The following is a 13,612-nucleotide window of genomic DNA, read 5'->3' on the forward strand; positions in this document are numbered from 1 at the left end:
GACTTATTTACGTGAGGAGAAACCCTGCGCAACATATGAGTGAGGGAAATAAAAGTGATGATGGAATATGCAAAAGACAACCCCTTGAACTAATCCTCCCACACTGCATGTCTCCAAGGAGATGACATATCAAAAAGTACATCTGCAAATCCTGCAATTCCGCAGCTGACTGCAGCAGTCACATTAGCATCACTGCTCAGCAATCATGGGTGGATTGAAGTGTGAGCGAGTGTGCACGTGGTTGCGCATAGCTCCAAGCCAGTGCTGTTAATGACCTGCATATTTTATCCAAGTTTTCTCCCAGGACACATACTCTCACACACGCACACTAACACACACACACACGCACACACACACACACACACACACACAGAATCATATGAACACACACACACACACACAATCTGAAGCTTCACACACAGAACAGATCACAGATCAGCCTGTTATTATCCATCATCATTTTCTTCAATACATATATGTATGGGGGCCCTAGTGGTTGTTGCTCGGCCCCTGGGGGGCCCCCGTGCTGCCTGGGCCCCTGGGGGCCCCCCTGCTGCTGGGCCCCTGGGGGCTCTTGCCTTTGAAGTGTAAAGCAAATTAGCGCTAAGCTAATTCAGTCAGTTCCTACTGCTAGCATAATTCTTCTCTCCCCTGGATGGATACACATACACCTAGCTACCATCAATATGAAGGATCTTAAGTCGAGCATAGGTCAGGGGCTGTGGGCTTCGGCACCTTTCTGTGGAAAAAGGCTGCAGAGAACCAGGATGATAAATTCAGTAAAAGGGACAATCATTTGTTACGATGTCTTTATTTCCTTTAGGGAAATACCTATCTAACCAGCTAGGGACTAGGGTAATAATAGTAGCTTGGCATGCAGTACTAGTCACTGCCACATTTGCATACTCCTTACCGGTAATAGCAGTAACAAAACATAAGTACTCTGATGGAATGTTACTATGCCTTTAAGATCTGCCTTCTTTGGGCTTCAAGTGTTGAGTTTGTTAGAGGGGGTGAGAATAATGCTAGCTACATTTCATCCATCGAATCCTCCATCCTTTGGCCTAAGCTCCTACCCCTGTTCTATCCAAGTGGAGCCCGAGTGGCGGTGTCCTTGCCAATGACACCTATGATGCCAACAATCTATTATTTACCAACGACCTACATATCCTTGTACCGTCCATCCATCCTACAATCCACCCTACATCCTACATCCTCCACTTGTCCTTGGGCAAGATGTCTCACCTGCCCTGCTCCCAATGAGCCTGCTATCAATGTTGAGGTTGAGGTATGTGTGTCAATATGTGTAGTGTGTGCGTGTGTGCGTGTGTGTGTGTGTGTGTGTGTGTGTGTGTGTGTGTGTGTGTGTGTGTGTGTGTGTGTGTGTGTGTGTGTGTGTGTGTGTGTGTGTGTGTGTGTGTGTGTGAGAGATAATGTGACCATGAATGTGTGGCTGAATGTGGCCATGAATGTGTGTGTGTGAATGTGTATAAATGTGACAATGAATCTATTTGACAATACAATACAGTCTGTTGATAGGAATGATCCTGACTGTTTCGCTCTATTTGAGTAACCAGGACAGAGCTAGAGTGTAGACATGGAGGAGAAAGAGAGGGAAAACCACCATCTTCCCCTGCCAAAGTATTTTCTCCCTGGCGTTTCATCCATGAGCTCAGCTAGATTTGTCCCAGGGTGGGTGCTGCCGTTACCCCACGGTGAGCAGAGGGGGAACCGGCCTATGGGTAATGGGCAGGAAAGCCGAGCCAGCTAGCCCTATATCTCCAGCCAGCAGGATATAACACCACCTAGCTTTGAGGGTGTGTGTGTGTGTGTGTGCGTGTGTGTGTGTGTGTGTGTGTGTGTGTGTGTGCAAAATTTGCATGTGTATGAAATATTTAATTTGGCATATTTCAAATGTCATAAACCGTGTATGACGGCAAATACAAATTTCTGGTGACTTCAGTGGCTTTCACAGTTGAGTTTTCTTCTTCCTCTCCTCAACTGTGCCAAGCTATCTTTCCACCGATTTTTTTCTTCTGAATCTTTTCTCTTGCTTTTTTCCTTACCCAGTTATCTTCCTCTCATCCCTTTTTCCCTTTATCCCCATCTCCAGAAGGGGAAAAATTAAAGTTCAAATGAAACTCAGTTCAGATGTGTTCTGTTGCATGCTAGCAAAACAAAGCCAACTGAAACCCGAATGGCTTCATTTCCTGTGCTAACTCAAGTCAACTCAAGTGTCATTCAGTTCATGAATGAGGAACTGATCAGTGCCTCAATGATGTCATGGGTAATTGTGATTAATAAAAAAAAAAAGACATAGATAATCCTAAAACCCTGATTATGTAAAAAAAAAAAAAAAAAGATTTGTCATGATATCGGCAAAAAATGAGCAGCATTTTGCTTAAGTCCACATTTTGAGCAGCTGGCTCTACCTTGCTTGACTCTACACATTATGAGATACCACCCCGCCTGTTAGAATGCATTATGAAGAGGCTGGCTGCAGCTGTTTCCTGGAGCCCACTGGGAGCTTAGTCAACACAGGAGGAGAGAGGCTGAGCAAACACACTTTGGCTGGTGTCCAACCTCCCACACATCTCCTGAACTTAGACCGAGACTCAGACAGTATGACTATAAGCTTCTGTCTGCACACTCATATACTGTGTATATGCATAGGTAGATACAAAGTTAGATTCATAAGCAGATGCTTGCATGAGCTCACACACACAAACACACACAGACACACACACACACACACACACACACACACTGATATCTGTGGAGCTGTTCTTTCAGCACCACAGTGTGTGCTGAAGCCCTCCTGTGAGTTGGAACGTGGAGGTTTTTTTTTGCTCCACTAGCTGATCATGTTGGGACTAGCCGGGGAGAGGCAAGCTGCCATGCTACATGTGCTCTGTGCTGTTTTTCTTTCCATCCTTGTCTCTCTTCACTGCGTCTAATGAGTTCAACCAAGGACAGTGCCTTGGATAAATAAGGTATCGTCCCCTCCGGGCTGGCCTGTTATTGGAAAACAACGTGCGACGGGGGTGGTGTTTCGGCCGAGGTCGGAGGCGAGGTTGTTGTTGTAATCATTATGTAAGCCAACCCCCAGAGTGGTTTATTCAGCTTATACCGCAGTTACCAACGATGATTACACATTCGTTTTTTGACTCATCTATACTGTAAGGTTATTGAGTTTTTATGGACTTTGGTTGAATTGGCTGACATGTTTTCCTTCTTTTGCGGTTACTTTGACAATATTTGTTTTGCGTTGTCAATCAAAAACATTGGGTCAATAGTTGTATTTGAGTGTTGTTATTAATCTCCGATTTGTAGCACATTGATTCAGTACTGGGAGAAGGCAGACCCTTGGAACTTTATGGACGAATAGGGATCAAATATTCAACAATGCTTGGGTATAACATAATGTAAGATCCCCATATGTATCCCGGAAAGAGAATTGGGGTGTTAGCTGTTGATCCCTGTTTTGAGATGGGACTTCTGCAGGCTTCTCCTGTGTTCAAACCCGAGGATGCATCAGAGCTGATTACATCATAGATTAATACGAAGGATGATTCAATTCCGATCTGGAGTGCATCATGGGAAAGCAGTAGGAGAACGCTGACATCTTTGTACGAGGATCGTAACAGAGCTATTGCTCCTCTTGCTTACAGAGGACCAGAGTGCCGCCGCCCTGACGACCCACCCTGCCCCAGCCCCGGCTCCAGCCAACCCCCAGCTTCAGAACCAGCTTCAGACCCAGACCCAGACCCAGACCCAGACCCAGACCCAGCTCCAGACCCAGACCCAGACCCAGCTCCAGACCCAGACCCAGGCCTCTAGCAGGTCTCTGCAGCCCAGGGCCAGCCAGTCGGGCCTGCGCCCCCCTGGGTTCACCTCTAACGTCCGCCTGGGCCCCGCCGGCCGGCTGGGGACCTTCGGCTTCGCGAGGAGCTCCAGTGTGTCCTCTGCGTCCTCGGCCCACTCTGCTGACAGTGCCCACAGTGCCCCCTCCAGGGCCACCCCGCGTGAGTACCTCTTTACCAGCCTGACTGGTGTGTGTGTGTGTGTGTGTGTCTGTGTGTGTGTGTGTGTGTGTCTGTGTATCTGTGTGTGTGTGTCTGTGTCTGTGTGTGTGTGTGTGTGTGTGTGTGTGTGTGTGTGTGTGTGTGTGTGTGTGTGTGTCTGTGTCTGTGTCTGTGTCTGTGTGTGTGTGTGTGTGTGTGTGTGTGTGTGTCTGTGTCTGTGTCTGTGTCTGTGTCTGTGTCTGTGTCTGTGTCTGTGTCTGTGTCTGTGTCTGTCTGTGTCTGTGTCTGTGTGTGTGTCTGTGTCTGTGTCTGTGTCTGTGTGTGTGTGTGTGTATTGGATGGTCGTCCGTTCCGCTGGAAGGAGTTAAGGTTACCGGAGGGTTCATGATTCCTCTTTAGTGTCGGGATGTTTTTGAGCAAGGCACTAAACAGTTCCTGACAGGTTGATTGTCGACATGGTGCATGAACGTGTGACTGGGTGAATGTAAGACAACGTTTTGTCAGCAGCCATAGAACTACTATATATAGTTCTATACTCCCTATATAAATGCAGCAGTGGCGATTTCTCTAAGACTGCAAGGGAAGCTCAGCCTCCCCTAAAATTTCTAAAATGAAATGGTCAAATATATACTGTTGTGTTAACATTTCATTGACTAAAAATGCGTTAGAACACGTCCATCTTGAAGACAAGTTCGTTCAGAATCAGCTGCTTATCGCAGGTCGACTGACTCGATTTCCTTCTCATACACTCCCGTAGCGTCACAGTGCATTTGCCTGTTGAAGCTCAGCGTCCATCCACTTCAATGGGGCTGCATAGAACAGCTTTTTTTAGTGCGTCGAAAGTCGACGGTCATTGGATAATGCTGCGATTATGTCCCTCCCACGGACGCTCAGCGTCTCTGGGGGTGAATGGAGGAGTGGGCTGGCCAGGACGCTGGGCTTCTGCGTGATGATTGGAGAGTCTGCGAAAGACTGAGTTGCCGTTTGCTTGACAGCAATTTTGAACTATAAAAAGTCGCCGGAGCTGTCTTCATTCCTCAGTCCCATCGCGGATTTTGCAAGTGAGTCGAAAGACAAACTGCAACCTATTTCTTGATATTTGATTGGCGAAATTGCTAGACAATTTTCATTGTACATTTCATACACTTATTCACACAATTCCTTGTTTCAGTTTAACATAATTCCCACATTTCCTTGTTCAAGTTTAATATCGTTTTGGTAGTTGGCCATCACTTTGATTCAGGGAGCCTGAGGTCTGAACTTCAAGTCCTGTATTCAGATCAGGACTTGCAGGGTGACAGGGGAAAGCGGTGTGATTTCTTGGTGTTCCTTAAAGACATGGAGTTGGACAGTGCAATACCTCAGCTTTACAAACTGTTATCATTAGTGGCAACAATTGGAGCTACATTTGCAGGTGTAGAAAGGAGCTTCTCCTGTTTAAAGCGGCTCAAGTCCTACACCCATAACACAATGGACCAAGGCCGTTTAAGCAGCCTAGCTCTGCTGGCCATTGAGAGGACACTGGTCAAGTCACTGGAAAAGACAGCTAGTTGGTATGACAGAGCATTTCCTTGAAAAGGAACAGAGAACATAATTGACATATACATAAATTGACAATTTATATGATGTAGGCCGAAAACAAGCTTCCCCTCTTTGAAAGACGAGCAGCCACCACTGAATTGCAGTGTAAATAAAGTCTAAACCCAGTTTAAATCAGCTCAACCAAAATAAAAGTATGGGTATTGTGGCTCCATCCCCCTGCAATGTAATGGAGATAACGGCTGTTGACTGCAGGAAAAGGTTTGCCTTTACTAGGCTTAAATATTTAATAATAAGAAAGCTTAAGACAGAAAGAGACCAATTGCAAGTCTATCATTGTATCTAAACCTGGTCAGGTGTATGGGCAGGTTGTCTTTCTTCATAGGGAAGACAATGTGCTGAAAATATATATAGATAATATATATAAAATATATATATATATATATAATATAAATAAAATATATAGGTTTTCGGTCTGACTATAGGGTATGGGCCCATATGTGGCCTGTTGGTCGATCTGATTGGCTGACTGTATGACTGTTGCTCTATCTGATTGGCTGACTGTATGACTGTTGGTCTATCTGATTGGCTGACTGTATGACTGTTGCTCTATCTGATTGGCTGACTGTATGACTGTTGGTCTATCTGATTGGCTGACTATGACTGTTGGTCTATCTGATTGGCTGACTGTATGACTGTTGGTCTATCTGATTGGCTGACTGTATGACTGTTGGTCTATCTGATTGGCTAACTGTATGACTGATGGTCTATCTGATTGGCTGACTATGACTGTTGGTCTATCTGATTGGCTAACTGTATGACTGTTGGTCTATCTGATTGGCTGACTATGACTGTTGGTCTATCTGATTGGCTGACTGTATGACTGTTGGTCTATCTGATTGGCTGACTGTATGACTGTTGCTCTATCTGATTGGCTAACTGTATGACTGTTGGTCTATCTGATTGGCTAACTGTATGACTGATGGTCTATCTGATTGGCTGACTGTATGACTGTTGCTCTATCTGATTGGCTGACTGTATGACTGTTGCTCTATCTGATTGGCTGACTGTATGACTGTTGCTCTATCTGATTGGCTGACTGTATGACTGTTGCTCTATCTGATTGGCTGACTGTATGACTGTTGGTCTATCTGGTGGTCTAGCTGAGTGGCCATGGTCGTCCTGGCCGGCTGTGGGCTCTGGTCGGTCGACCGGCAGAGCGGTCTCAGAGGCCTGCCATGGTTTTTTAATGTGACCTACTTGAAGAGTGTTTTGCTCTTCTTCTCCCAGTTACAGTCGACGTAGGAGCCTCCGCCGCTCCAACGCACGTCAGCTCCTCCCCCCTGTTATGTCATCACTCTCATCCTCTCTGGCGGTTTGAGTTCTCTCTCATCTGAGAGGAGGAGAACACGAAGTTCTGGATGTGGGGATGGGGTGGGTGGGCGGGCGGGCGGGGGGGGATCGGTAGATGTCTTTGGAGAATGCTTTGGGGAAAATAATATTGTGGTGGAGGCATGCTGTGTTTGGTATGTGTGTGTTGGTGGGGGGGGGACCACATGGTAACCTTCTTCGTGTAGACACTACATGGGTTTTTGTAACCTTTACCTGGAAGCTCTCTGCCCACCAGCATCTCTCTGTTCTGGCTGTTAGATGATGTCCAGCCCCCCTCCCTTCTCTCTTCTCTCTTCTCTCTCATCTCACTCCTCTCTCTCCTCCCTCTCCTCACTCTCCACCTCTCTCTATCCTCTCTTCTCTTTCCCGTCTCACTCCACCCCTCTCCACCTCCACCTCTCTTTCACCTGTCTTCTCTCCCATCTCACTCCACCCACCTACAGCTCTCTATTTCCTTTCTTCTCTTCCTCTCCCATCTCACTCCACCCACCTACAGCTCTCTATTTCCTTTCTTCTCTTCCTCTCCCATCTCACTCCACCCACCTACAGCTCTCTATTTCCTCTCTTCTCTTCCTCTCCCATCTCACTCCACCCCTCGTCTCTTCCCTCCCATCTTGCTAGTCTTCTCTCTCGCTCCCCCTCCTCTCCCGCCCTTTCTCCTCTCCCTCACTGACTTATTGAGGCCAGGCACCACAAAGTGTGTCTAGAAATTATGTTTCAATGATTTTTCTGATATATTGTTTCTGATATACCTACTTATCTTGGCACCATTGGCACCATTCTCATGGCATCAACCCCCTGAAGGCCAATTTTGACTTTCAGTTATGTTCCAATAATATTTTACATGCATTATTGGATTAGAAATACAAACCTGACATGAAATATTGAACTTGAATGACCCCGAGTCAACCTACAATGGTTAATGTGTGTGTGTGTGTGCGTGTGTGTGTGTGTGTGTGTGTGTGTGTGTGTGTGTGTGTGTGTGTGTGTGTGTGTGTGTGTGTGTGTGTGTGTTCATGCTTGTACGTGTGTGCCTGTTCGCTGTGCGTGTGTGTCATTGATTTCGATCATTAATCAAATGCATAGCCCTGATTTCCACAATTCCCATGGGAAATATGCTGTGTGTGTGTGTGTGTGTGTGTGTTTGTGTGTACGTGTGTACATAGATTATTCCCATAGATGTGGGCTCATTTCTGAGCCCACACACCCACACACACATGAACTGAACCATGTCAGTAGGATTGACAGATTCAATATTAGCTGGCTAGGATGTGGATCTGATGAAGTCCATTATCTCAGCAATGGTGGAATCCATCACTACACCAAACAGTGTCATCTCTGCACAGTGTGTGCTCCACACAGCCAGCACACAGCTGATGGAGGAAGAACAAGATGGTGGAGGGTAACAAAGCACAACCTCAGTGAGATATTGAGATATCACAATAAAGTGTTTATTGATTTGGATAACCGAACCGTAACCGATTCTATAATCCACACTAAGAAGGACAGGTGGAGGTGCAGAGAGAAGAGGTAGAGAATGAGGAGGAGAGAGGGCAAGAGAGGAGGATGGGAATTGAGATGAAGGGGAAGAGGAGTGGGGGAGGAGAAAGGTTGAGGTGGAGGAGCAGAGGTGGAGGTTGAGGTGAAGAGGGCAGTAGAGGAGCAGAGAGGTAGGAGAGGTGGGGTTAGAGGTAAGAGAGGTGGTGTTAGAGGTATGTTGGTGGAGCGGTGGTGTTAGAGGTAAGAGAGGTGGTGGAGGGGTGTGGCAGCAGATGCTGTGGCTCGGATCTGGCCTGGGACTCACGACTGCTCACCATGAACAGATGGTTTCTATGTTGCCCCAAGCACACGCACACACAGTCGCACAGACACACGCACGCAGCCACACGCATGCACATGCATGCGTACACGCTCTACGGAAGGCAAAAAGGGTCAAACATACGCCTCATTGTAGATGTGTATTCATTCAAATCAAACTAAAATACAGCGTTCATGCTTTCATAATGCCTCATCATTCTTGATCGAGCTGATTTGAATTGTCATCAATATAATGTTAATATATTTAAAATATTTCAATAGAAATTGCATATTTCTTGTCTCATCACATGCTTTGAAAGCAGGATCTTGTGATGATGCTTGCTCTTCAAACCTATTCAGTCCAATTGCAAAAGCTTCATCACGAATGAGCCACCTCCACTGTCAAGTCTTCATAACGTATTTAACGTGTTAAATAGCCTGTTAAAAAGCTTTCCTAAAGGCGTCTTTTACGTTGTTGTAGAGTTGAGGAAAAGCTGAATAAAACAGCGTTTTGACCTGCTAAATCTGTGTCCTTTCAATTTTAATGATTACCCGTACACAAGCAGGCGTTGTTTTTACCCCTTCGGACTACCATACACACACGCTCATGCACGCATACACGCACACAAGCACTCAGAATTGCACTCACACACACACACACGAGTAATTAGGTGCGCTGATTGGCTCGGCCCTACGTATCCTAGCAGAGGTGTTAAACACACTGGTGGTGCTGGTGGTGCTGTCGGCGCTGCCACTGGGTTTATCATTGGATCTGTGACAGTGCGGACGGGCTGAATCAGCCTTTTCATTACCTGATAAGCACCATGGGTGTGCCATGAAGCTGCTTGTTAATCAGTATTTATCAGCTTAGACTGCAGACCCCCACCCAGCTGGGGATTCTGGGTAATATATCCTCTCACTGTCTTTCCCCTGCTGCTAATTATTGTTTTAAGCAATTAGTTTGCGTTGTTGCGCTACATTGTTAGGGTAGATTGTTATGTGAGTTTGGAGACTGTGGGCGGTGTATGCATAAATATAGGGGTAAACCGATTGGATTGAAAACACAAGTGGCCCTACGACACTGTTTATACGCCTCAGCTTCTTGGGGATAGTCTCCGGGCTCTGGGGAAGAGGCTGTGGTTAGCCATTAGGATTTCTCACTGAGGTTAAATCAGTGGGGTAGGAGACGGACCCTGTTGCCTGTTTTAATGTGGAACCACTCTCCACATTGGAACCACGTTGATGCCAGACTCACTATCTTCTGTTTCCCACTGCCGTGGTCTCCTCCTCTCCCCTGTCTCTCCTTTTCTCCCCTTTCCATCTCCCTTTCTGATAACTTCTAAATATACTCTGGATTAAATGACAACAAATACTTGTTGAAAAAAACAAACTACAATATATATATATATATATATATAAATAAATATATATAATGTATATTTGTATATATATATATGCAACTAATAAACCAAAAGCGTGTCGTTTTGTATTCAGAAAAAGGCATTCAAGTACTTTAAAGGTGTAAGTGTGTAACATAATAACATAATACAAGTTACCAAAGAGAGAATTTTCGTGAGAACTTATTTCCTCCTCCCTCATTCACGATATATATATATATATATTATATTATATATATAAATATATTCTCTGATGTTTGTCAGCTGGCAGGGGACAGAAGGTCTGTGGGCTGCAGCTGACAGCTCTGGTGTCAGGATCTAATCTCTCTCTCTCTCTCTCTCTCTCTCTCTCTCTCTCTCTCTCTCTCTCTCTCTCTCTCTCTCTCTCTCTCTCTCTCTCTCTCTCTCTCTGTCTCTCTCTCTCTCTCTCTCCCCCTACATTGCTCTTTCTCATTACATGCATGTGTGCAGCCCTAACCTTGGCTTCCTAATGTCCCACATTGTCTGCCTGTCAACCCCTGCACTGTAGGATGGGACCTGTGGGTGTCTGGATGTTTATGTATGAGTGTGTGATTATTTTCCATGTGTGTTGAAGTGTGTCAGAGGAAATGAAATGTCATCATCAGCTGCTGTTGAATGCATTGTGCGGTTATTTTCAATGGGCTGGCATTGTCGGCAGGCAACAACCCAGGCTCCAAGCTGAAACTTTCTGACATGCAATCATTTCAAAATACTTTCATGAACGACTTTACTTTACTTACTCGTCATTTGTTTTACTTGTACACAAGCATAGAAGAAGAAAACCGAAGGAGAGACAGTTTTTCCAAGTATTAAATATGCAACTACAGCCTAAATTAAAATAATCAAACATTATTCGATGAATCAGCTTTTGCTCTGTAGACGACCAGAGCATTGTTTTAAAAAATGCTAAACAATCACTTTTTTTGATTATCATAAGCTTTTGAACTGGCTTGAGTGCCCCTCTCTGTTCATTTTTAATCAATCTCGGTGTACTTTCAATCTCCATGCTGTTCTTTGCCTCTCTCTCTCTCTCTCTCTCTCTCTCTCTCTCTCTCTCTCTCACTCTTTCTGTCTCCCCACTTGCCCGTCACTCCATTCGTTAGCAATGGCTGGTAACCCCATGCTGTTATCCACATGGCAATCTAATCAATGTGTTTCATTTTTGATGGAGTTTCTGTAGAGCCTTACCATAGAAACCCAGTGTTACTGCGTCAGCCCCGAAGGTAATAGGTGGAAAACGGGGGCGTGTTTGAAGGGTCAGGTTGATGGCGCCCCGTGTCCTTGACTGCCTAATGAGAGGAGAGTACCATGAACACTCCGGCCAATCAGGTCCTAGAGGGGCTGTGCGACTGCTAATTAATTCCCCCCAACGGTTGCCAAATCATTCCCGAGACACATAGTGCACACAATATGCAAATTATGTTCCTAGCGGTCCCCTCGTTTTGGTTTAGATTATATTGTCTATGTTCAACATTCGTTGACAAAATGGTAAACAGCTAGCCTAGTCCTTTAGCAATTAGCAGCATAAAAGACAACATTTTGACTTTTCTTACAGTTATTATTACAGATATTGCACGGTATTTGATGATGGGCAAAGTTGTTTCCAAGACAATTTTAACATGAATTAAACAGTGGGATCCACAGCTCCTAGCAACAGCCCTTTCCTCTACCAGAGGAGGTAACCTGTGAATTATTAACCAATTGGGGTCATGCTGAGGAATCGGCTACACATTGGATAATAGGTTGGTAATCGGTTACAATAATCAATAATACAATAATACAATAAGTAATCGGTCATTCGGTATGTAATCACACATTATGCATTATGCTATTCAGCAAAGTGGGCCGGCGATGTCGTAGTGATTTGACTATTTACTCATTTTGCAGACGCTTTAATCGATCCAACTTGCATTGAATCTTTTCAGATGTCATTCGTGAGCAGGTGAGGCAGGTTAAGGCTTCCTGCTCCAGGATGCCTTTCGAGCACACTGCCCATTTTGGCATTGAAACCAACAAACATTTTAGCTGGGAGTCCAACACCCTGTACAACACTAGACTAGATAATCCTATTCATTACTCATGGTCCTAACCTTCCATAAGATTTGGATGTTTTGTAATTGCATCGCCAGATTTCAGATTGTCAGTTACATCTGATATATGATATGGGGAGTTTTTACGCCCGATAAAGTTGTCTATTTATTATTCATAATATTTATTATTCCTGCTCTGTGTTTGCATCTCCAATGGCTTCAGTGTCAGGCTGTGTGGGTTGTGATGTGGTGGTGTGATGTGGTGGGGTGTGTGTATGTTTGTGTGCGTACATGTGTGTTTGCGTGTGTGTGTGTGTGTGTGTGTGTGTGTGTGTGTGTGTCTGATGGCATTGAGATTCATGAGGTTTTCAGTCTGGCTGCAGATTGCTGTGTCTCGCCACAGCAGTAGCAGGGGATAACTGCCCAGGACTCGATGTCTATCTCTGCCACTTACACACACTCTGATGGAGGTGTGGAGGTCAAAGCTATTCACTCTGTCCTTATCGATTTTGTGTGTGTGTGTGTGGGGGGGGGGGGGGGGGAGTGCCTGTGCATGTGTGTATGTGCTTCTGCATGTGCTCCAAAATGAATTGTTCCACATTGTAAATAGTGTGTCTGTGTGTGTGTGTGTGTGTGTGTGTGTGTGTGTGTGTGTGGGGGGGGGGGGGGGTGTTTATCATATTGTGTGTATATTTGTGTATGCCATTTTGTGTGTGAATGTGTATGCTATTGTGTATGTGTGTGTTTATGTTATTGTGTATGTGTGTGTTAGTTTATGCTATTGTGTATGAGTGTGTTTTTATGGTTTTGTGTATGTCTGTGTGTTTATGCTATTTTGTTGTGTGTGTGTGTGTGTGTGTGTGTGTGGTTATACTATTGTGTTGTGTGTGTGTGTGTGTGTGTGTGTGTGTGTTTGTGTGTGTGTGTGTGTTTATGTTATCATGTATGTGTGTGTGTGTGTGTGTGTGTGTTTGTGTGTGTGTGTTTATGTTATCATGTATGTGTGTGTGTGTGTGTGTGTGTGTGTGTGTGTGTGTGGTTATACTATTGTGTTGTGTGTGTGTGTGTGTGTGTGCGTGTGTGTCTTAATGCTATTGTGTATGTGTTAATGCTAATGCTCATGTGTTGTGTGTGTGTGTGTGTGTGTGTGTGTGTGTGTGTGTGTGTGGTTATACTATTGTGTTGTGTGTGTGTGTGTGTGTGTGTGTGTTTGTGTGTGTGTGTGTTTATGTTATCATGTATGTGTGTGTGTGTGTGTGTGTGTGGTTATACTATTGTGTTGTGTGTGTGTGTGTGTGTGTGTGTGTCTTAATGCTATTGTGTATGTGTTAATGCTAATGCTCATGTGTTGTGTGTGTGTGTGTGTGTGTGTGTGTGTGTGTGTGTGTGGTTATACTATTGTGTTGTGTGT

At 45.0% G+C, this 13,612-nt stretch overlaps 1 protein-coding gene across 1 annotated transcript in view; it reads left to right on the forward strand.

Annotated features, from left to right (window-relative positions):
• The window catches only part of mtus2a (microtubule associated tumor suppressor candidate 2a), a gene marked incomplete at both ends in the record, with an annotated part of 32,288 nt that overhangs the window by 3,429 nt on the left and 15,247 nt on the right, over positions 1–13,612 (forward strand). The window contains one exon of the mRNA XM_084474273.1: positions 3,815–4,054. Within this exon, the coding sequence (XP_084330399.1) occupies positions 3,815–4,054 (240 nt within the window). The remainder of the gene's footprint in view (positions 1–3,814; positions 4,055–13,612) is intronic.

The sequence above is a fragment of the Micromesistius poutassou genome, assembly GCF_964030765.1.
Source record: "Micromesistius poutassou genome assembly, chromosome: 10".
NCBI classification, from domain to species: Eukaryota; Metazoa; Chordata; class Actinopteri; order Gadiformes; family Gadidae; genus Micromesistius; species Micromesistius poutassou.